Source organism: Lepidochelys olivacea, assembly GCF_965140295.1.
Source record: "Lepidochelys olivacea isolate rLepOli2 genome assembly, chromosome: 1".
NCBI lineage: Eukaryota > Metazoa > Chordata > Testudines > Cheloniidae > Lepidochelys > Lepidochelys olivacea.
In genome coordinates, this window is record NC_140411.1 from 269807070 (window position 1) to 269832537 (window position 25468).

The following is a 25468-nucleotide window of genomic DNA, read 5'->3' on the forward strand; positions in this document are numbered from 1 at the left end:
AATATAAGCTGATGTTTCTCTCCCCTCCACTCTTTCTAATGAAATTTGAGCTTGGTATTGTCAAACTGAGCACACCTTTCTGTTCTGTGTGGTTGATACACTGTGTAGTTGTAATATGGTACATAGTCTTTCATAAACATAACCTTGTTTGTTTCTGTGTATCGAACAGGCAAAAGCAGTTTTAGTTTCTTAAAGTAACTGATCATTTAAGGCTGAGAATTTGGACTGACAGGCAGGCTGGCCCTTTTTATTTTTTGTTAAGGCTAGAATGTCAGCTCTTGTATTTCAGACTTGCCCTTGAATTTCCTCTAGGGTTTTGTTGTTGCACTATATATTTTTATGCAAATTAGCAATCCATCATGAAAACAAAAGATATGTTCTATGCATGTTTACTGGAAAACATGTGCAGTCAAATACTTAGCTATGTTCACTGTTAATATGCAGTAACATTTGAGATGTTTTCCAGTTCAGATTATACATGTTCGCATAAAATATATGTTAACAAATGTAACATTGCAGATTGCTGGAGATGGCATTGGCTGTACAGTTAAGCAAGCGGACCACCCCACCACTGTAAGAGATAATTAACTGAATACAGTAAGTTTTCCTGTAATCATAATAGGATCAGTATAAATATGCTGTGAATATGACAGCAATTAAAATTCAGTAACAAAAATTCACATCTCCCCCTTCATATTAGAGTAGTCATTGATCTTGGGTTGAGTCATCACAGCTTGGAATCAGGTGATAAAATTGTTGCTCTAATTTAATTTAATTTAATTTAATTAAAACTAAAACTGTCAGTGAGGTTTTGACACATTGGGAGAACAAGAGGGGCATGCAGATTCTCTTGCTCAGGGTAGTTGAAACACTGAGTTCAGATGTGCAAAGTTTACTTTTATTTTTATTGATTTCCATATGCAAAGATCAGCCTAGACAGATACAAAAGGGAAGACTATACAGTGCAAACATAATCTGCAAATCCAAATCCATGTAGAATATTTTCTTTTATTCAGCACCTTAAATCAGATATGTTTATCTTGAAACTTGAAAAAAATTTATGACAGCTCTTTGTTGAAAATGATAAAGCAATATAAAGTAGAGAGAGAGATGTGAAGGAAAGGAATGCATGTTGTTATATTACTATCTTAGATCTCAGAGACCAGAATCTGGTCAAATAAAAGTTCACAGTGGCCACCCTCAAAATTAATATGTCTCCTTCCTCTAAAAGGGACTGGCCATGTGCTAGTAGGTTACCAAGGGAGGTTGTAGAATCCCCATCTCTGGAGGTTTTTAAAAACAGATTAGATAAACACCTGTCAGGGGATGGTGTAGGTTTACTTGGTCCTGCCTCAGTGGGGTGGACTAGATGACCTCTCAAGGTCCCTTCCAGCCATACATTTCTGAGATTCCCTTGAAAGCAAGCAACAAAGGGATTACTGTATTGCATCCAGATAATAGATGACCTTAGGCATTTTTGATCCTGTGGCAGTCGAAGGACATTCTTCAATTAAGAATGACTTACTAACACTTCCCATTCAAATGAAATGCCTGCTAGCTGCATGGAAACTTTTAAAAAATACCATAACAGAGGCTCAAATTAAATGTATACCCCAAATATAAAAAAACCAGAGGTCCAAAAAAATGCCACTATGGCTTAAACAATAGAGTAAGTGAGTTGGTTAGAAACAAGAAGGCATCCTTTAAAAATTGGAAGTCAGGTGTGACTGAGGAAGATAAAAAGGAGCATGAACCCCGGTAAGTCAAAAGTAAAAGCATAATTAGGCAGGCCAAAAAAAGAATTTGAAGAGCAACTACCAAAAGACACAAAAATTAACAGCAATATTTTTTAAAAGTACATCAGAAGCAGGAACCCTGCCAAACAATCAGTGGAGCCACTGGATGATTGAGGTGCTAAAGGAGCACTCAAGGAAGATAAGACTGTTGTAGAGAACCTGCAAGAATTCTTTGCATTGGTCTTCACTGCAGAGGAAGAGGGAGGGAGAGTCCCACTCCTGAGCCATTCTTTTTAGCTGACATCTGAGAAACTGTCTCAGTTTGAGGTGTCAACAGAATGTGGGTTGGAACAAATTGATAAATTAAACAGCAATAGGTCACCAGGACCAGATGGTATTCAGCCAAGAGTTCTGAAGGAACTCAAATATGAAATTACAGAACTACTAACTCTGGTATGTAACCTATCATTTAAATCAGCCTCTGTATCAGATGACTGGAGGATAACTAATGTAATGCCTTTTTTAACAAAAGCTCCCGAGGCTATCATGGTAGTTACAGGATGGTAATCCTAACTTCAGTACCAGGCAAATAGGTTGAAATGATAGTAAAGAACAGAATTATCAGACACAAAGATCAACACGATTTGTTAGGAAAGAATCAACCTGGCTCACCAATCTATTAAAATGTTTTGAGGAGATCAGTAAACAAGTGGACAAGTGTGTTCCAGTGGATATAGTGAACTTGACTTTCAGAAAGCCTTTGACAAGGTCCCTCACCAAAGACTCTTAAGCTAAGTAAACAGTCATGGGATAAGAGGGAAGGTCCTCTCATAGATCAGTAACTGGTTAAAAGACAGGAAACAAAAGGTAGACATAAGTGGTCAATTTTCGGGGTCCCCACAGGATCTATACTGGGACCAGTGCAGTTCAGCATATTCATAAATGAGCTGGAAAAAGGGATAAACAGGGAATTGGCAAAGTTTGCAAATGGTACAAAATTACTCAAAATAGTGAACTCCACAGCTGACCGTAAACAGTTACAAAGGAATCTCACAAAACTGGATGAGTGGACAACAAAATGGCAGATGAAATTCAACACTGATTAAGTAATTCACAGTGGAAAGCGTAATCCCATCTATATGTACAAAATGATGGGGGTCTAAATTAGCTGTTACCACTCAAGAAAGAGATCTTGGAGTCATTGTGGATAGTTCTCTGAAAACATTAGCTCAGTATGCAGCAGCAATCAAAAAAGCTAACAGAATGTTAGGAGTCATTAGGAAAGGGAATAGATAGTAAGTCAGTAAATATAATGCCACTATATAAATCCATGGTATACCCACATCTTGGCTACTGTGTGCAGTTCTAGTTGCAACAACTCAAAAAAGATATATTAGAATTGGAAAAGGTACAGAGAGAAGGGCAACAAAAATGATTAGGCGTATGGAACAGCTTCCATTTGGGGAAAGGTTAAGAAGACTGGGATTATTCACCTTGGAAAAGAGATGACTAGGGGATATGTGATAGAGTTCTGTAAAATCATGAATGGTGTGGCAAAAGTGAATAAGGAAGTGTTATTTACCCCTTCACATAACACAAGAACATAGGGGTCACTCAATGAAATCAATAGGCCGCAGGTGTAAAACAAACAAAAAAGAAAATACTTCTTCACATAATGCACAGTCAACCTGTGGAACTCATTGCCAGTTGATGATGTGAAGGCTAGAAGTATAACTGGGTTCAAAAAAGAAATAGATTAATAGAGGCTAGGTCCATCGGTGGCAATTAGCCAAGATGGTCAGGGATGCAACCCCGTGCTGTGGGTATCCTAATCATCTGACTGCCATACGCTAACATTCAAATGTTTTGAAGATGATGGCAGTCCTTCGGGGACCTGGTATCCCAAAAGTTAATATGGTTCAAAATGAAATGCAGGGCACTGTGGTTTGCACAAAGAAGCAAGGAAGTACTGTGCTCTGCCTCCTCTGTTGAGATATCCTGCAGGTGTCGGAATGGACTGTGTCTCACAAGGCATTCGAAGTTATCATGTATGTGGTAGGGAGAGAGAATACAATCACTGACAGACTGAATTAATCCTTAATAGAGCCTCACGGGTATTCTCGGAGTCTGAGAACTGGTGGATCAGACCTTTTTCCAGTGGGAGACAGCACAGGTGGATTTCTCTGCCACATATGAAAAAAATGCTATTGGTCTTTTGCTCATGGCACTAAAAAATACCTTATTGGCAAGGGAAGGAAACTTCTGTATGCCTTTCTGCTATTTCCTCCATGTAGCAGAGGTACTTGCAGTGCTCACTAGGAGCATATGTTTTATGAGCCTGTTAGCCCCACAGTGGACTAGACAGATATGACTCTCAATGTATTGCTGACTACTAAAGTCTATCCCATTAGATAGAATTCAGCTTCATATTGTCTGTTAAGACCAGGGCACCTCAATCTGTTCCAACTTGTGAGTCTGCTTCCAACAGGATAGAAAATCCATAGGTATAGTATATTTGATCAGGTGGCTCTCAAAAGCCATCTACCAGAAGAATCTGTGATTCCAAATGGATAAACTTTGCAGTGTAGTGCAATCAAGCCTACTTTGAGACCCCTTTATCTGATTCTCAGAATCTGCTGATCTACTTGTTTCACCTGGCTGCATCTAATTTAAGCACTCACTCCATCCAGCTGTATTCGGCAGCTTCTTCAGCCTTCATGAGCTAGTTGAAGGTAGACCAATATTTATGCAGCCTTCTGCCATCAGGTTCAAGGAGGAACACTTTTGAAACCATTAATTAAAAGCTCCCTGTGTCATAAGATATTAATGTGGCCCTGACAAAGTTGATGGAAACTCCTTTTCAACTGTTTGTCTTATGAGCTTAAGTTCCTTAGGCAAAACATCTTTTTCCTGGTGGCAATGACTTCAGCATGCAAAGTGAGCAAATCCTAGTGACCCATCTTTTACTAGATTTTTGCAAGGATAAATGTAATCTCATCCAAGATTCCTCTCCAAGATGATGTTGGAAATCCAATTTAAGGAGTCTATCATCCTTTCAACATTTGTCACACCGGCATTTCCATCACAGAGAGGTCCTTCTCCATATACTCAATGCCAAAAGGTCCTTGTGTTTCTGTTTGATGACTAGAGCCCGTAGGAAGACCACCAGTTTGTTTGTTTGTTTCATTTGATGCCGACACTGTAGGCAGAATCATTACTATAAGGATCATTGTCTAAATGGGATGTCTTAAAAGCCTGTCACTTTGCTGTGACATTACTGACCTGAGTCAAGGAACCTATATGTAAGGCTCATTTGATTCAGGACAAAGTTGCAACCTCAGCCTTCCCTTTCAAACACAGATGTCTGCAAAGAAGCTCCATGATTATCTGTCTACACAACATACAAAATTAATATTTGGATGCATCCTGCAGGAGGGGATACTATTGTAGACTTGGTGTTCCAGAACTCAGAAGTTCATTGCAGTCAGACTCTCCCATCCCCAGAAATTTTCTTCTATTTTGAGAAGTTCCATGTATTCAGTCAGCCAATTTTTGCACAAGATTTTCCCCCTGTTTCTGCCATCTTGAATGTTGTGTTTGATATTGTATGCAGTGTTGTAGCCATGTTGGTTCCAGGATACTAGAAAGACTAGGTGGGTGAGGTAATATCTTCTATTGGACCAACTTCTGTTGGTGAGAGAGCTTACACAGAACTCGAAGAAGAGCTCTGTGTTTAATATTGGACTAATAAACATTAGCATTATAAAGGCATTTATAGACAGAGTTAGAAAGAGATATTTATATCTATATGTAAAAATTTCACACTGTTGGAATTGGCCTTGTTGTTGCAGTTTACTCTAATTTTTCTTTTGGGACGTCCGTTGAGCTTCTTGCTCACCAGGAGTGAGAATCTTGCCTAGAAGAGAAGAAAGAAGTATTTACCTTCTAATTCTTTCAGGATTTTCACTTACCCACCCACCTCTCTTCAGTGTTTGGACCTTGCCTTTTTTGTGGTGTTTTATTTCTCTAAAATCTTGTTTTACTTTTTTTCTCTGAAGCATGTTTTTCTCTTGTACTGATCATCTTGCATTGTCTTTTCTTTTTGGGAACTTTGCCTCCCACATAATCACAGGAACCAATTAGAATATTCAGAGATCCGCGCTTAAAAGCAGCAGGGGATGGCACATGGTGCCTGGATTGTTTTTTACCCTGCTGCAACTGCCCTCTTAGAGTCAAAAACCTTAAGAACTTAGGAAGTTCATCCTGATTCGTGATAAGGAGCTAATACCTGAATTTGAGAGAATCCTGCAAGATGATGTAGTCAGAGAAACAGAACTGCAGAGAAACAGAAGTTTTTGTTTTCATTTACTTTTCTTTGCATTCATTTGCATGGAGACTGAGCTCCATGAACTTACTAAACAACAAAATAATAAAAACCACAGCATCCATCAAAAACTACTCTGGGCACAATTTATAGCAAAGGTTTAATGTAATTATGCATTTTTTAACCTTAAACTGGCACTTTTAATTGGGCTTTATTGCATATATTTGATCAGAGTTGTGGTGTTTTCAAAATTATTTTTATATAGTGTACTATATAACTTTTTCTCTGATTACAGGCTAGATCATTGAATTAACTGAGGGAGCTTGTACTTGTGGAATGCAGCTTCTGAATGATTGATTATTGTAAGCAATTCCAGTCATCGTAATACCAGTTTGTTACACAGTATAGCATGTGAATCTGTGAGTTAAAAAGAAAGGAAACAATCTCTCTTCCCTGCAGAAAGAATATGAAAGCAGAGTTGGTATTGGGTGGTCAGGCTGTACATAATTGGACTTAAAAATCTTATTAAACACATTGCTAAGACAAAATCATTAAAAATACATATTTTTTGCCATTCAAGTGAAATTTGTTCACAGACTTAATGGAGAATAGTTTTAACTTTGAGATTTTTAAATATTATATATAACTATTATTTGAGGGATATTGGAGTAGTTTTGCTTCAAGGTTTTTCCCATGTCCAAACAAGTAAAACCAAAAGTGTGTGTTTGAATTCTTAGTTTTTGTTTGATTATACTACTTAAGTGGCCACAGTTACTTGAGATGTGGAAGGAAATACCTCCTTAAATTCTTTGTGGTGAGGCCTTTGCTTTATTGATTGTTGCTAGTAAATACTGTAACAGGAAAATCTGATTCTGGTGTTAAAATAGAAATTAAAACTTTTGGTTCTTAATACTACAGTAGAACCTCAGAGTTACAAACACCTGGGGAATGGAGGTTGTTCCTAATTCTGAAATGTTCATAACTCTGAACAAAATGTTATGGTTGTTCGTTCAAAAGCTTACAGCTAAACATTGACTTAATACAGCTTTTAAACTTTACTATGCAGAAGAAAAATGCTGCTTTTAACCATCTTCATTTAAATGAAACAAGCACAGTAACAATTTCCTTACCTTGTCAAATCTTTTTTTAAACTTTCCTTTTTTTAAGTAGTTTATGTTTAACACAAAACTGTACTGTATTTGCTTTTTTTTTTTTTTGGTCTCTGCTGCTGCCTGATTGCATACTTCCAGTTCCAAAATGAAATGTGTGGTTGACCAGTCAGTTCGTAACTCTGTTGTTTGTAACTCTGAGGTTCTGCTGTATCAGTACTTCCTGGGAATAGTTTGACTGTCTTCTCCTAACATCCTCACATCCTGAAGCCAACAAAAAACCCAACCCAGTATATATTGATTTATATATTTGCAGGGGAGCAACAGTTTTTATGTTCAGTGTGTCATTTTTAATCAATTAAATTTTCTACTAAGGAATAGTGTGTGAACCGTGAGGCTGGGTGACAAAAGGTCTGAAAAATCGGCTCACTAAACATATGCGAAAATTGGAAGTCATAATTTAAATAATTAAAGCATTCAACATCTCTGAGTCTTTAGGATCTAATTCACAAAAGCATCCTTATTCAGGAAGGGCACCTCAGCATGTGATTAAAGTTACTACTTTCTTGAATTGGGGTCATAATTGGTTAGGCTGGTTGGAGAATCATCCATACGGACCTGAATTGATTTGCCTGGTGAATATGATCATCTGTAGATGTTGTTTTAAATTTTCTAGTGAGATTTAATTCAGAAATTACAGTACAATCTAAGAAAATAACCCAAATATGTGAGATCCACAACCACATATTTGAATTATTTAATAATTACTTTGTTAAAAAAGAAGAGGGCTTCAGAATATAACTTTCATGTATTTTATTTCATTTAACAGAACATTCAGTAGTTGCATTTAATTTAGCTAGTGCTATCAGGAAAGTGAAGTCATATATGAGATGTAAAACAATCAGTTGTAAATCATCCTGTGTAGGAGAAAAATTCATTTCCTATATGATGGAAGTGTTAGTCACTACCTTTAGTTGGGAGTGTGCCTGACCTGGGAGGATATTACAGTGAACCAATGTAGTGTGATTCATGTTTCACCATTTCCTGAAGCCTATGGTTAGATAAGCATTGTATAGTTGCTCATTAGATACTTTTATTTATTTGGCTTTTTCAAAAATTAGAAAATACTACTCTCTTGTGGATTTATTCATCATTCTGGTGGTGAAGTATTATCTAGATGTTAGCCAGTGTCAGATCACTCTTAATGAGTATAGACTGGTGATACTTTCATTGCCTTCCTCTATCCCAGTGACAGATATTTGTTGTGCTTTGAAATTATTATTATTTGTATTACAGTAGTGCATAGAAGCCAGGGGCGAATTGTGCTAGGAACTGTATAATGTAATAGAGACTGGATGGATGGATTTTAAAAAAAAGAAAAAAATCTTGCAAGTTGGTCACAGTAAAAAAATTGGGCATTACCAAAATATAAACATACACCAATAAGATAACAATTTACATAGACAACCCTCCCAAGATATTAAACCAATCGACTAAAATGCCTATTTGACAAGGTTTTTTAATTAAAAAACAAAAAAACACACAAACAAAAAAACTGTGAAGATTGCACATTGTCTGGAATGAATGGTTTTTGTGTACGTGTAGATTTTGGTTCCTCATTTCAAGGCTGCAAAATTTACTAAGTCTAGAGCACTAAAACTAAAAAATTAAAAGATATCTGTAAATCTGTTCTCTGTGTTAGTCTTTTCTGCTAACTTTTGCCTCTAGCAAATTTATTATATGTCAGGTTTCTTTAGATAATCCATTTGACTATAAGTGTGCCAACTCTGTCATGTTACAAAAATGCGGTGAAATTTGATAAGGCAGCCTTCAAAAACAACTCAATACTGTATAGGATCATAGCAAAGACTAGAAATATATGTGTGTATAAGTATGATATAGGCTTCTACATTAGTGTCTCGTCTCTCATTTGTACAAATAAATATTTTTCATTTCTTATTTTGCTTCCAGTCTGCATAACATTAAATAGCATATACTATATTATGTCTGTTTTTGTTTGTAAATTGTTCTGGGTGTATGTAAATGTATATAACAGAAATAACCAGGCTTTTAGGGTCAGCTTGTTATGAATTTGAACTGTGTAGCGTAGACAAATTATTATGTGGTTTGTTTGATCTCATTAAGTGTTCTTCAGTGAACAAAAGCACTATTACTTATTACAGAGCAGAGCAGCTTGTGGCTGCAGCTGACATGTTGTCTTGCTGATATTAGCTAAAACTAGTGAGATGGCTGATTCAGGCTGATACTTAGCCCACAAGAGAACAAATCATTTTCGTTTGACCTATTGTTGATTACGTGGGCAATCATACTAACATCTATGGACTTGAAAGTACAGTTCTTTTTCTTGGTGGTCACAGCAAGAAACTTCCGTGATCAAATCCCGTTCATCCTGAAATGTGAACATGGCATTTCATCTATTTGCTTGGTCTGTGCAAACGTGCACTACTGAGAAGGGTAATAATGGTCTGGAAAATAAGTGCCTTATCTGTCTGATGTCTGAATGCAGCCTAAAACCCCAAACAGTAAGAATGGGGACTCTAAATATTACCAGTCAAAGCCAACATAAATCTCTTTGTTTGATGTCTGAGACCAGATAGTTTTGGATGTTAGGCATTTTCTTCAATTCACTTTTACCCTATAACTTGGTTCTGCTGTGCTCCTTTTATTTTCACCTCCTGTTACCTCAATGACAGAAAGAATCTTGAGCATTGTTACTTTAAAACTCCAGTTTTGAGCACACCCATGGGAGGCACAAATGAAAGGAACGGTTCTGAAGAAATACTGTCATTCTAGTAATTGAGAAATTGAGAGCATTTGCAGCCCAGTGTCTCTCGGAGAAGATTATTCATTGTTGCCTTCTGCTGCCAGTCTAAGAGCAAGCAAAAATATGCAAGCTGGCACATTAGTGGAAGACAAAAATGAAAGTAGGCTGGCTTTTTGTTTCTCCCCCTTCCTACTTGAGATGCAGCATGTGACATAGAGGAAGTTGGAATCAGGAATTCTGCAACAAATCCTTCCATGTGGCTCTGTAGTTTCTTTTGTCATTTTGTTAATAATATGTAATATTTCTGATCATCGATAATGTCTTCTGCATTGTATAAAACAGAGAAAAACACTGTCCCAATTCTAAAACAAAGTACACAGGGTGATCAGAAGATACTTTAACATAACAAAAAGAAAAGGAGTACTTGTGGCACCTTAGAGACTAACAAATTTATTGGAGCATAAGCTTTTGTGAGCTACAGCTCACTTCATCAGATGCATTCAGTGGAAAATACAGTGGGGAGATTTATATACACAGAGAACATGAAACAATGGGTGTTATCATACACACTGTAAGGAGAGTGATCACTTAAGATGAGCTAATACCAGCAGGAGAGCTGGGGGGGATGGACGACCTTTTGTAGTGATAATCAATGTGGGCCATTTCCAGCAGTTGACAAGAACGTCTGAGGAACAGTGATCATTCTCCTTACAGTGTGTATGATAACACCCATTGTTTCATGTTCTCTGTGTATATAAATCTCCCCACTGTATTTTCCACTGAATGCATCTGATGAAGTGAGCTGTAGCTCACAAAAGCTTATGCTCAAATAAATTTGTTAGTCTCTAAGGTGCCACAAGTACTCCTTTTCTTTTTGTGAATACAGACTAACACGGCTGCTACTCTGAAACATTTAACATAACAGTGCATCTTTTAAAAATTAAATATTTTACACTTATAGCACATACTAATCTATAGATTTTAAAGCAGTCCAAGTAGCTCTGTAAGATTTATTATTCCTGTTTTACAGATGAGATAACTGAAGCCCATGACAAATCTTCCTTAAGGCTACATGGTAAATTGGCATAAGTCAGAAATATAACCCAACTTTTCTAACTGCCAACCCCATGCTTAAAAACCAGTTTAGCACTGCAGCTTTGGTAGATTAAAATTGATAGACTTTATGAAAGTGTACATTTGTGGCAGGATTTCAATGATGGGGAGGAAGCCTGATCCAGTAGGTGAAAGGGGGAGATTTCCCAGCATATAGTGTAACATAGAAGAAGGCTCACAGATCTAATTAGGAGGATAGTTGGGAAATTTGTGCTGAGCTGGGACAGGGGAAATGGAGATGAGAGAAGCAGTGAGGAAAGGAGCCTAATTGTATAGAGCTGAATGTGAGAAGTAAAGTTTGAGTTTGAGAAGGAAGGCAAGAGGGTGCCACTGGTGCCGAGAGTACCGAGAACGGAGTGTCCTGATTGAATTGCCTATGAGGAAGTTGTATGCGGTGTTTTTGTAGCTGTGTTTGTCCCAGGATATTAGAGAGAAAAGGTGGGAGGCAATATCTTTTTATTGGACCAGTTTCTGTAGGTTACAGAGCCAAGTGTTCAAGCTTACACAGAGCTCTTCGAAGCTCCAAAAAGGCCTTTGAAGTTCCTAATACCTTCCAGTGATTGCATTAGTCAGTTTCCTAGAGAAAGTACATATCTACAATTCCATAATAACATGTACACAATTGCATTTTTAATACAATACACGCCAAAGATGTTAAAATTCATTCAATAAAGTTTAACTTAGTTCAGTAAAGTTCATTCCAAGTATTGCAGGATATTGTCAGTCTGTCACAGTCTACACTTAATTATTGTTAAGATTCTATTCCATTGTTATAGCATGATTGAGAATACACACAATGCATGAGGAGAGGAGAAAAGCAAGATAAGCAGAGGGAAGGGGGGGGAAGTGCTCCTTCGTATTGTGTACCTTTAGTGAAACAACTGGCATGTAGCATGTTCTGGAGATAAATTCAAAGAAGGATGCATAAAGCAGAATACTCTGTTGCTCATGGGTGCATAAATACATGCTCTCGTTGGCCAGTATTTTACCATCTAGCAAACTTAAGTGACACATCTTTTGAGAATCACTCAGATTTTTTTTTAAAAGTACAATCAATCTTCAGTGAACACATTTTCTTCTCTTTTTATCCATGATCAGCCAATGCTTCTGAATTTATTATTTGGAATGATAGCCCCATAATCTAAGATGTTCCTCAGCCTGATCATTTAAAACAAAATTAGACTAAGCGCTACTTGTCTGTAATAATACCATCAGGGGGGCCTCATCTTGACACCAGACCAGGCTACATAGATTTGTTTGAGTGCTGCAAGAAAATAGAATTAAACTGAATTTACAAAAAGATCAAAAAGTAATTTAACTTTTTAACTTGAGCTGTTAAGGTATACAGAGCTGGAAACTGAGAAGAACTGCTGAAACACTGCAACAAGAACATAATTCAGTATTTCTTTATATAAAAAAAAAATTGACAAATATAGCAGATCAATTCTTAACAATTGACCTGTTTCAAAACCAGGCTTACTTGCCAGTATGACTTGTTCAGGGATAAAATATCCCGAAGGATAGTTATGGAAGAATCATAATGGAAAAACTATCATCTTCAAGCAACAATAGCTGGCATAGAAATTGAAGTTAGATAAAGGTGACGTGCAAGGAAAATGCAATTATATTAACCTTCTAAGGTGAAGATTTTTCATTTTATATACAGCATTCATAATCTACATCAGTGGTTCTCAAACTTTTGTACTGGTGACCCCTTTCAAATAGCAAGCCTCTGAGTGTGACCCCCCCTTATAAATTAAAAACACCTTTTAATAAATTTAACACCATTATAAATGTTGGACGCAAAGCGGGGTTTGGGGTGGAGGCTGACAGCTTGTGACCCCCCCATGTAATAACCTCATGACCCCCTGAGGGGTCCCAACTGCCAGTTTGAGAACCCCTGATCTATATCTTGTCTGTGAAGTCTAAAATTTTGAATACTGGTGTCTGGGAATTAGGAATTAATTGAGAATATTTCTGTGCTCGCTGTGTAAATGGAGTCATCTACTATCATCTTTTAAAATACTCTAAGATCAGATGAATCTTGCTTTAAAAATAAATAACTACATAAATAAATTAATTTATCCATCCTGGAATAGGATGTCAAATACTGGTTGCCTTACCTTCAAAATTATAGCAAAAGTTCAAAAGCTGAAGAGAGAGGATGTGAAATAGGTTACAGGGAGAGTGGAACTTGTATGATGGGAGTTGACTAAAACTTTTTTAATATTGTGTAATGGAGATCAGTTTAAGGAACATAGTTAAGGTCCTCAGAATTATAAAGAATGTAGGGGATATAATCAGTCTCCCCATCGTTAATAAAAGAAAGGGGCAGTTAACATTTAAAAAGTAGAGCAAATATTAAGGAAGTGATTATTTAGCATCCAGTAGGTAGCTATTGACCTTTCCAAACATTATTTAAAACCTGCTACAGCAATTCCATCATCACAAAAGAAAGAGAAATATGATTTTTTATTTTTATTTTTTTGCTTTTGGAAGTTTAACATATTGAGTAGGAATTTACTTTTATTTACTATCTGACAACATCAGATATAAACATCAAAATAATGTCTTCTTAACAGATAATTGTGATTTAAAAACAGAAGAAAATAAAAGTATTTTCATTCTCCTGCACATTAGAATTGTTTGCTTACGTATTGGATACATATTTCATTATACAAAATCCATGTACAGATAAAAAGCCACAGTCCAAAATTTTTTAAAAAGCATATTTTTGGTCACTTTTGTGTTTTCCTTTAGAAAAATTTGCTGTTTAGGGACTTATGTGTATAAGGGAGGTGGATTTATTGTTTGTATTAGTATTTTTCTCTCGGATTCCATCGTTAGCCTTCACGAGTGCTTACTTACAAACCCACACTACCTGTATTATGAATTGTCGGCACACTGTACACCAATTTAAAGTTCACAGTTCAGTAAAGTTCATTGAGACTAAGAGTCTCGTAGCTCCTGGTTTAAAAAAAAAGGGGGGGGTAGGAGAGCAATTTTTAAAAAGTTCTCTGTAGGTGTGTTCTTGTAACTACTGTACTGAAATATTTTGTTTTGAGTTCTTACAATAGCCTCCAGAAGTAGTTGTTAACCTTTTTAGGTCCTCTGACCCAAAATTTAGTCAAATAATCATCCCACAATCCTTGACAGCTGCAAAATACTGTAAGATTTGTGCCCTAGTAAAAAAACTATCCATTTTTAGTGGGTGCTGGGGCTTGTGATGTGAGTGGGGTGAAGTTTTTTGGACAAATAATTAATTTCTTGAAAAATGCAATTTCAGTGGACCTGAAACTATTCATAAATTTGACATAAATTCACTGAATAGTTTCAGTGCAAAAAACAAGCAAACAAAAAACCTCCTTTCAGTCTAGATCACAAGCAGACTTTGGTGGCATTCACAAACTGGGATGGTGGTGGCATCCCTCTTGTGACTTTAGCCCAGTGGCTGGACAGTTGCCCAGGATATGGGAGAGGTCTCTGGGGAAAGTGCCTCTCCTGTCTCCCTTAGAACTTTTAGCAGTTGAAGCAGGTCTGCTTTTTATGATATACTTAATACTCATTGAGCCAGAGAAAGAATGACTCAGTGGGCAGGTGGTTAGGGTGTTCTCCTGGTAATGTGGAGACCATGTTCAGCTCCCTTCTCCGTCAGGTGTGTGTATGTGGGGTAATTGAATCCTGGTCTTCCCCATCCTGGCTAAATGCCCTAAACCACTAGGCTAAAAGTTAAGTACTCTTGGGGGGCATTCTGCACCACTGTGTGCGCACAGAATTCATGTCCCCCCCCAGATTTTTTTGCTTCCCCGCAGAAAAATGACTTTCTGAAGGGGAAGCAAAGCGATGCCGCAAGACTGGTCACGTGTCCCTCCCCAGCAATTTGGATGTGTCACTTCAAGTGACCAGAGCAGCTGGCGAAGAGGTAAATCACTTGAGGGGGGAGGGAAGAGGCTGGGGATGCCCTTACGAGTGGCTTCTACCCAGCACCGGGCTCAGCTGCTAGCTTCCTCTTCCCCTGCAAGAAGGGGCTGAGGCCGGGTCAGACACATCCCCAGAAACCTCATCCAGCTGCAGGAAGCTCTGCACCCCCAGTCCCACCCCGCTTCCTTCCCCACTTGCTCCTCAGCCACCAAGGGAGGTGGTCACTGTATGGAGAGCTGCTGCCCTGTCCATCCAACCCCCATTAATCTGGACCCCCCCATACCCAACCAAGTTTCCCCCACTGCACCCAGAACCCTCCTCCCCCGAGACCCTCACACGCGAATCCCCACCCCACTGAACCTCACCCCCTGCACCCAGACCCCACCCCCACTGAGACCCAACCCCCCTGCCTCCATACCCTCCCCCAGACCCCCGACCCCCGCTGAGCCTGCCGTACTCTAAACTCCACCCAGACAAATCCCACTCCACCCCTTGCACCTGGACTACCTTGACGAGCCTGCCACACCCACCCCAGAGCCCCAACCAGCTGCACTCAGACCCCAAACCCACACTCCTCCAGCACCTGTTTCCCCCCCACTGAGCCCCAACCACCTTCACCTCAACCGCCCTGCAGAGTCCCATTCCCCATGTTACCCCCCAGCAAGCCCGTACGCATCCAGATCTCCCACACACACCCAGACCCCCACTGAGCCACCCACACCCAGGTTGCCCACACAGAACCCTTTCACCCTGCACCTGAATCCCCACACACTAAACCCCTCCACATTTGGATCCTGCCGGGCTGAGCCTGTTTGCCCACACCCAGATCGGTTGTGCATGACTGTCCCTCTCACTTGCTAGCTTGGTGTGCCTGATGTGGAGGGGCAGGTCCCTGGGGTGTTTCTCGGGCAGGCCTTGCCCTTGCGCTGTGTCAGGATCAGGTGCAGCTTTATTGCCGAGTTCGTGTTTTGGGGTAGGGGTTGTAGGGTGATCTCCAACCTCTGCAGCCAGTGGCCTGTGTTCCCCACTGCTATGCTGGAGCCTCAACTTTTGTTTATTGACAAATAAAATATGCAGAATTTTCAAATATTGTGTGCGGGGGGCAGGCGGGTTGGTGCAGAATTCCTTCAGGAGTAAAGTTATAAGGAAAGACACCACCACCATCTCATTGTTTTGTGAATCAAGCCCTTTAAAAATATCTGAAAACAAAATATTTTTTGGTCAAATGAAATGAGCACACTTTATTGATTTACCAAAAATTCTGAAAAATTTCAGATTTGGTTTGAACAGAACTGAATTGGGGAGGGGGCTGGAACTGCCAGTGAACTAAAACATTAATTATTCACCCAGCTCTACATGTGAATGCTGATGGGACAATTTCTGGGGATTGGGAGGTATTGTGAGAGATACTGGAGGTGGGCTATATGGTGGGATGTCTGCTCCCCCTTTCCCACACAATTCTTAGCTCTGTGGATTTGGCAATGCTGCTTCAAGGCTGCATAACTAGCTGTGAAGCACCAGTTTCTGTGCTCTGAAGAAGAGTGCTCTGTAGGAAAAGGAGGAGGGGTAGAGAGAGGGTGAGAACTTCTCTGTGTCAGGTGGCAGTAGAGCAGCAATAGCGGGCATGAGAGAGCTTCCCTCCCCGGCATAAACTCCTGCTTGGATTTAAGGACTGCAGCAATATTTCTGCTTTTCTTCCCCTCTCAACTGGTAGAATGTAACTAGCTGAGAATGCCTTCCCAGCATGAGCTGCTGAGTTGTGGCCCACCACTTGAGATGCCCTGGTGTACAGTTTATTAAGATATTTGGTGTCCAACCAGCAACAATCATAAAAGGGAACCAATCGTAAAAGAACACTGACTACAGTAATACTCAGCCTTACTTTCATAAAGTCTGATAATTCAAAATAATCTGACAACCTGCCTCTGTTCACTAGTATGAGATACTATCTATGGAATGATTACCTGACTTTCTGAAAAACCTAAATTCACTGAATATAATGCTTGTGGAAAATGACATTTTGAAAGCATGGGAAAATTAAATTCATGAAAATATTCTGCTTCTCTAGGTAAAATGATGGGTAAATCTTGGCTTGTTTAGAATCCAGTGCCAAGAAGGCATTATGTGAAGCTGAATGCCTCACCTTTCACCCCAAGTTATACACCAACCCATCTGTACAGTGCTATATAGAAAAACAGAAAAACTTTATTGACCCTTATCACCAGAAACTAACAGGAGATTTTATTATCATTTTCAAGATTTCAGCTTATACCAATACAAATGTAGATTAGTAATAAAATTATCCAGGTTTTTAAAACCTAGTCGTAATATTTAATTTAATGATTCACCAGAGTAGTTCATTACATGGGCTGATCTACACGTCATGTAAAGCTTATTTTTTCTAAGTGTAATTATATACAAAAAGCTGTAAAGAAATATATTTAAATTGTAATGTTATGCATCATCAGCATGGATTGATCTCTGCACATACAGCATGGACAATTTGCAGATGACGCTAAACTGGGAGGAGAGGTAGATACGCTGGAGGGTAGGGATAGGATACAAAGGGCCCTAGACAAATTAGAGGATTGGGCCAAAAGAAATCTGATGAAGTTCAACAAGTACAAGTGCAGAGTCCTGCACTTAGGACGGAAGAATCCCATGCACCGCTACAGACTAGGGACCAAATGGCTCAGCAGCAGTTCTGCAGAAAAGGACCTAGGGAGTACAGTGGACGAGAAGCTGGATATGAGTCAACAGTGTGCCCTTGTTGCCAAGAAGGCCAATGGCATTTTGGGATGTATATGTAGGGGCATTGCCAGCAGATCGAGGGACGTGATCATTCCCCTCTATTCGACATTGGTGAGGCCTCATCTGGAGTACTGTGTCCAGTTTTGGGCCCCACACTACAAGAAGGATGTGGAAAAATTGGAAAGAGTCCAGCGGAGGGCAACAAAAATGATTAGGGGACTGGAACACATGATTTATGAGGAGAGGCTGAGGGAACTGGGATTGTTTAGTCTGCGGAAGAGAAGAATGAGGGGGATTTGATAGCTGCTTTCAACTACCTGAAAGGGGGTTCCAAAAAGGATGGATCTAGACTGTTCTCAGTGGTAGCTGATGACAGAACAAGGAGTAATGGTCTCAAGTTGCAGTGGGGGAAGTTTAGGTTGGATATTAGGAAAAACTTTTTCACTAGAAGGGTGGTGAAATACTGGAATGGGTTACCTAGGGAGGTGGTGGAATCTTCTTCCTTAGATATTTTTAAGGTCAGGCTTGACAAAGCCCTGGCTGGGATGATTTAATTGGGGATTGGTCCTGCTTTGAGGAGGGGGTTGGACTAGATGACCTCCTGAGGTCCCTTCCAACCCTGATATTCTATGATTCTATGACATCTACCACTTAAACTAGTGGATTATGTTAGCTGGCAGCAGGAGGAGGCTGTTTCCCAGAGCAGGAAATGGTGGACCATTAATTCTATGTGCTGGGTCCAGGAGGTGGTTGGGGAACACAGCTGAGCTCTCTTCTCCCTTCTATCCTTGAAGCTGGGGAATATTTGCCTGTGTTATGCTCCTGGAGAAGACAGGGAAGGGAGAATGAAATGCTTGGCCCATGTGCTGGATCCTGGATCTCTTGGTCTAATCCAGTGGTTCTCAACCAGGAGTACACAGAAGTCTTCTGGGGGTACATCAACTCATGTAGATATTTACTTAGTTTTACAACAGGCTACATAAAAAGCACTTGCGAAGACAGTACAAACCAGAATTTCATACAGACAGTGACTTGTTTATAGTGTTCTATATAATACACACTGAAATGTAAGTACAATATTTATGATTTATTTTATAATTATGTGCTAAAAATGAGAAAGTCAGCCATTTTTCAGTAATAGCGTATTGTATTTTTAAGTCTGATTTTGTAAGAAAGTAGTTTTTAAATGAGATGAAATTTGGGGGTATACAAGACAAACCACCCTCTTGAAAGGGGTACAGTAGTCTGGAAAGGTTGAGAACCATTGGTCTAGTCCTCCCAAAAAAACGACAGTGTTTAAATTGCCAATGATTAAGATTATTGAATATCAAAGCTGAAAATTATTAAAGAACTGCGAAGCCACCATCTTGCTATTTTGTAGAACTGGAGCTTGAAATGCTGGTGGACATTTCAGTCATCTCCCTTATTCAAATGCTCAACAACACTTCCTTTATTACAAACTGTGTGCCTAATTTCATGCTTCTGTTCAAAATATCAAACACATTTATTTTGAGTTTTCAAACTGTGTCATGAAGTGGCTGTTGGGCAAAATCCTCACTCGCTACAAAAGTCTAGATAAAGCACATAGCATTATATGGGGAGTGAAAAAGAAAGAGGCCTCCTGGATGTGAGCCAAGTGCCAGAAATTCAGGCCTCAGTGGCATCTCACCAAAAATGTGCAAATCCATTGGCCATAATATGTAGCACATGCACAAATGTGAGTCAGTCTCATGCATCCATTGTGGAAATGCCATGAACTGCCGAATTTCATGCAACTTTCTTATATATTTATTCTAGGTACGTAATGCAAATATTGTATAAACATTAAATGCTTCCCAAGCCAACTAGTCCATGAAAACTTCAGCTGTTAGGCAATGTGAGCATAGAGGTAGGCTTTGCAGCATGTCCTGTTGGTCAACAGAACTTCCCTTTGTTGAACCAAGGGGAGGAGCAAATTCCCGAGTCAAGAATTCTTCACTAAAAACATCCTGCTGTCTCATTCTTGTTTAAACATGGAGGCTGTTAGCTTTAGTGCCTCATCTTATCTCCACTGCTGTGAAAACACATGATGAGGGAGGGAGTCTCTGAGGTACCCAAGTTAAAAGCATTCAAGGTTTTTTCTCTGCACAGCCCAGAGCACTGGCTCCTCAGCTGGGTGTATATAGGTAAATGTGCAGCTAGATACTGAACAACAGCTAGATACTGAACATGGAGTTGTTTACCCTGGGTAAACCTACTTTTTTGACAACAATGACTTTATTTTAGGAGATACTCATCTGCCCTCGTGCATCTCAGTATCTCCCGTGCATCTCAGTATCTCCTTCAAATACATCTCTGTCCTGGCAATTGAGCACCTAAAAAGAATATTTGATGTCTCATTTTCTGATATATTTAAGATCAAAACCAAACTGAAAACACCTGTGAAAATCTATATCTCAGAAATATCATGAATTTCTGTTTCAAATTTTGCTCGATATAAAAGAGTTTTTACCCATACTAGCATTGGCTGGTAATAGATATTTTAAGATCTATTGAGCAAAATTTCATAAAAAATATGATTAAAAGGAAAACCCATTTTATTCAGTTCAGCTTTCTAAAAGTTCACAAAGTAAGGAGCGCTTAACAGTAAACTGGTAAATATATTTTTGACGCTTTAAATTGTAATTGTCACATGATTCAAATGAGGGAGGTGGCCATTTTGCTGAAGTGGTTCTGTTTGCCACACTGGCAAGGTAGAAGTGGAACAGATGAGATTGAAAACCAATTTCTAAGTTACTTTAATATTTAACAGAATAAAAACAGAAGAGCAAGCTCTGAAGTATGAGTTCTCTTCAGTCTATATAAGGGACACTTTTGGTTTCATTGTTTTTATGAAAAGAGATTTCCTTACTAGTTTTGGGTCTACCTATTTTCTACATCATAAATTATTGAAACTGAAAATTTTTTAAAAATCTAAATTACTTCTAACCATTTGTATTTGTTTATTACTTACATTTCATTCAGCTTTTTCTATGACAGTAAATTAGTCAGTTTCTGGATCAGTTTCTGAATTTTCTGGATCTCCTTTCTCAGCCACTTGCTGAAGTGTTTGGGTTATAAATATGATGGGAGAATGTAATTTCTTTAAATTAGTAAACTGTTTCCCTTGATTCTTTTTTTAATTGTAGAAATACTTCAATTGATAATCTTTGTAAAGACTTGTTTTAACAAAACCTAATTTTGAGCCCTGAATTGACCTGTGTCCTTTTGACAATATTTACTTATTTCTTCAGGATCTGAACAAGCGCTTGTCACTGCCTGCAGACATCAGGATACCTGATGGATATCTAGAAAAGCTGCAGATAAACAGTCCACCATTTGATCAACCGATGAGTCGACGTTCTCGTAGAGCATCACTAGTAAGTTTCTGTTATCTCTGCTTCCCAAACAAACCTGTTCTATTTGAAAATTGTCAGTTCCATTCATATCTCTATTTTTTCACGTATTTTCATGTTATATATTGTTTAACTCTATTTGAGACTACAAGGTGCTGAGTGCAGCCAAGAGATGCCGACCACCCTTTACTCCATATTAAAATTCATGGGAAAGCTCAGTAACTTACAGGATGAAACTCTAATTTTTTCTCTTCCAGTTTTCTTTATTTCCGTTTTGCAGACTTTTCTCACCATCATTCCTCACTAAGGGCCAGAGCCAGCATTCATTGAAGTCAGTGGTAAAATTCCCACTGACTTCAGTGGTGCATATTTTACCACTTAGGGCATGGCTACATTTGCAAGTTAGTGCGCATTAAAGCAGCCCTGGGCGCCCTAATTCATGACACATCCACACTGGCAAGGCACATAGAGCGCCCGGACTCCACGGCTGGAGCGCTTCTGGTAATCCACCTTGACAAGAAGCATAACGCTTGATGTGCCCCCCAGGCTGGAGCGCCGTGGCGCCGGCGTGGACGCCCTGGTCTATTAATGCGCTCTGAGCGGCCTCCAGAATGCCTGTTCTAGCCACTCTGGTCATCACTTCGAGCTCTACTGCCCTGCCCTCACGTGACCAATCGTCAGACCCGCCCTTTATAGTCTCTGGGAATTTTGAAAATCTCCTTCCTGTTTGGTCAGCAAGGCCTGGAGTGCTCTCAGCCAATCTTTCCAGGTGAATGCCTCCACGTGCCAGGCAATCCCCAGTATGGAGCAATGGCAAGGTGCTGGACCGCATCAGTGTTTGCGGGGAGGAAGCTGTCCAGTCCCAGCTGCGCTCCAACTGTAGGAATTACAATATCTTTGGACAGATATCAAGGGACATGATGGAAAGGGGCCATGACCGGAGCGCACTGCAGTGCAGGGTCAAAGTGAAGGAGCTGCGGAATGCCTACCACAAAGCCCGCGAGGCAAACCGCCGCTCAGGTGCTGCCCCCGTGACCTACCATTTCTACAAAGATCTGGATGCAATACTTGGGGGCGACCCTGCCTCCACTCCGAAGACCACCATGGACACTTCAGAGCCCAGTTCAACAAGGCAGGGAGGAGGAGGAGAGCGGGAGCGAGGGTGCTGAGGAGGAGGGGGACAGCCCGGCATCCCTAGATGCATGGAGCCAGGAGCTGTTCTCAAGCCAGGAGGAAGGTAGCCAGTCGCAGCGGCCAGTGCTTGGGAAAGAACAAACACCAGAGGAGGTGCCCGGTAAGCGGCTTTTATTTTGGGAAGGAAGTTGCTTGGTTCAGGAACTTCGGGCGAGGAGGGTTAGGGTTGCATGCATGCCTAGATGTGGAATAGGGTGTTGATGTGTGCTTTCACATTGCAGTATTCAGCCTCAGTGATCTCTTCAAAGGTCTCATGCAGAAGCTGGGCAATCTGCTTGCGCAGGTTCCTTAGCAGAGCTACTGTGCTCCTTTTCCCAGTAAGGCTACCGTGTCCGCGCGCCACTGTGCCTTGGGGGGTGGGGAGACCATTGCTGCACACAGGCAAGCTGCATATGGGCCAGGGCAGAAGCCACATTGTAATAGAAGACCCTCCCTTGCTTCCCAGGTCACCCTCAACAGCAAACTCCTGTGGAAAATGTGGGGACAGTGTTCAGTATAGGGGCCCCCTGCAGGTGTTGGCTCTCCCCAAGGCATAGAACCCCAGAGAACAGTACGGCCGTGAAACAATCAGTCCCCCTTACCCCTATGCTTAATCACCATTTTGGGGCTCCTGTCGGTTATGTGCGCTCGCTTTTGGGATGGGCAGTTTCTGCTATTGTGTAGACTGTGCTTCTCTACTTTTAAGTACGGCCGAATCATTGCTGTGTCTGGTGTGAACAATGCTGCCTCTGTTAAGTGTTGCATTTTGGCTTTACAGATGCAACCTTGAGGTCTCACCCATCCTTGTTATCAACATCTAAAAGACTCCAAAGAATTACGAAGCGGCCATGTAGAAGCAAAGAGGACATGCTGCACGAAGTAAAGTAGCAGTCCCTTAATGAAAATCAAAAAGCGCATGAGTGGCAGGAGAGCGAAAGGAGGGTCTACCAGCAGAACGCGGCTTGCCGGCACCAAAGCATGGAGTGGCTGCTAAGCGTTACGGAGCGCCAAGTGAACTCGATAGAGACGCTTGTAGCAATGCAGGCAGAGCACTTCCTCCCCCCACTAGTCCCCCCTGCAGCCCTTGTCTGAAAACTTTCCCTTGTGCCCCCCTGTCACCTCCAACCCACTTTCCCCAGCATCCAGGTTCTTATCACCACCAGCTGCCTCCAGCACCTGTAGATTCACCACCCAGCCCTGCAAACTACGACCCTTACCCACTGCACTCAACCCCCATCACCATGCATTTTAGCCAGCCAAAAGTGCAGCACTCATTGTACAGCACTCCACACAGGAAGGCTGAGTATGATAACAGGACATACACAAATCTGTGATTGTACTGTTCCCCAGCCCACCCTGTTGCCCTTTGTTTCCCAAGCAGTTGTGTTTCTTTTCAATAAATGGATTTTTTGGCTTTGAAAACATTTTGTTATTGCATTAAGTAAAAGATACCTTAACCTAGGAAAGCAACAGGCACTGCAAGTCAGTATAGTGCAAACCGATTCCTACTAACATTGGAACCACTGCACTTCACTCCCGTGCAGGGCACCAAACATTACTGGTGGCTTTCAGCCTCAAATTGCTTCCTCAAGGCACCCCTAATCCTTTCAGCCCTGCACTGGGCCCCTCTAATAGTCCGGCTCTCTGGCTGTTCAGATTCAGCCTCCAGGTGTTGAACCTCCGAGGTCCATGCCTGAGTGAATCTTTCACCCTTCTCTTCACAAATGTTATGGCGGGTACAGCACATGGATATAACCGTGGGGATGTTGTCATTGACCAGGTCCAGCTTCCCATCCAGACAGCACCAGCAGCCCTTTAAACGGCCAAAAGCACACTCCACAGTCATTCTGCACCAACCCTCAGCCTATTGTTGAACTGCTCCTTGCTGCTGTCAAGGCTCCCTGTGTAGGGTTTCATGAGCCATGGCATTAAAGGGTAAGCGTGGTCTCCAAGGATCACAATGGGCATTTCAACTTCCCGTACAGTGATCTTCTGGTCTGGGAAGAAAGTCCCAGCTTGCAGCTTCCTGAACAGGCCAGTATTCTGAAAGATGTGTGCGTCATGCACCTTTCCAGACCAGTTTGCATTAATGTCAATGAAACACCGACGGTGATCCAGAAGCACCTGGAGAACCATAGAGAAATACCCCTTTCAATGAACGTACTCAGAGGCTAGGTGGGCTGCTACCAGAATTGGAGTATGTATCCCATCTATCGCCCCTCCGCAGTTAGGGAAACCCATTTGTGCAAACCCAGCCACAATGTCACACACATTGCCCAGAGTCATGGTTCTTCTGAGCAAGATGAGATTAATGGCCCTGCAAACTTCCATCAATATGATTCCAACGGTCGATTTTCCCATTCCAAACTGGTTAGTGACCGATCAGTAGCTGTCTGGAGTTGCCAGCTTCCAGATGGCAATAGCCACCCACTTCTCCACCAGCTGGGCAGCTCTCAATCTCATGTCCTTTTGCCAAAGGGTGGGGGTGAGCTCATGACACAGTCCCATGAAAGTGGCTTTTCTCATCTGAAAGTTCTGCAGCCACTCTTCGTCATCCCAGATTTGCATGACTGTGTGATCCCACCACTCAGTGCTTGTTTCCCAAGCCCAAAAGCGGCGTTCCACTGTGGTGAGTATGTCCGTGAATGCCACAAGCAATCTCATGTCATATGCATTATGCGAGTCAACATCATAGTCTGACTCCTCACTGTCAGTTTGTAGCTTAAGGTGTAACTCGACTGCCATTCGTGACGTGCTGGCGAGACCCATCAGCATATTCCTTAGCACTCTGGGCTCCATTTCCGCAGACCGAAAGAATGGAGCGTGCAGTACGTAGAAAGATGGCACCAAATCAGAAGCACAGGGATTGCTGGGTTGCGAAGTGATGCATCACGGGGTGTTAGGACAGGACCCAGAATGCCCCGCCCCCCCGCCCGCTTCCCACAAGCCATAGTGCCAGAAAGGGAAGAGGTGTTCTGTGGGATAGCTGCCCATAATGCTCCGTTCCCAATGCCACTGCAAGTGCCACAAATATGGCCACGCCAGTGCGCTTCTAGCTGACAGTGTTAACACACTGCAGCGCTTTCCCTACTGCGCTCTCTGAGGGCTGGTTTAACTCACAGGGCTCTACATCTGCAAGTGTAGCCATGCCCTAAGTTAGCACAGCCTAAGGAGAGAACATA

At 40.9% G+C, this 25468-nt stretch overlaps 1 protein-coding gene across 3 annotated transcripts in view; it reads left to right on the plus strand.

Annotated features, from left to right (window-relative positions):
• The window catches only part of CDK17 (cyclin dependent kinase 17), a 188523-nt gene that overhangs the window by 140113 nt on the left and 22942 nt on the right, over positions 1-25468 (plus strand). For all 3 annotated transcript variants that reach the window (XM_084649889.1, XM_084649887.1, XM_084649888.1), the window contains one exon: positions 21012-21137. In XM_084649889.1, coding sequence (XP_084506015.1) covers positions 21012-21137 — 126 coding nt within the window. The remainder of the gene's footprint in view (positions 1-21011; positions 21138-25468) is intronic.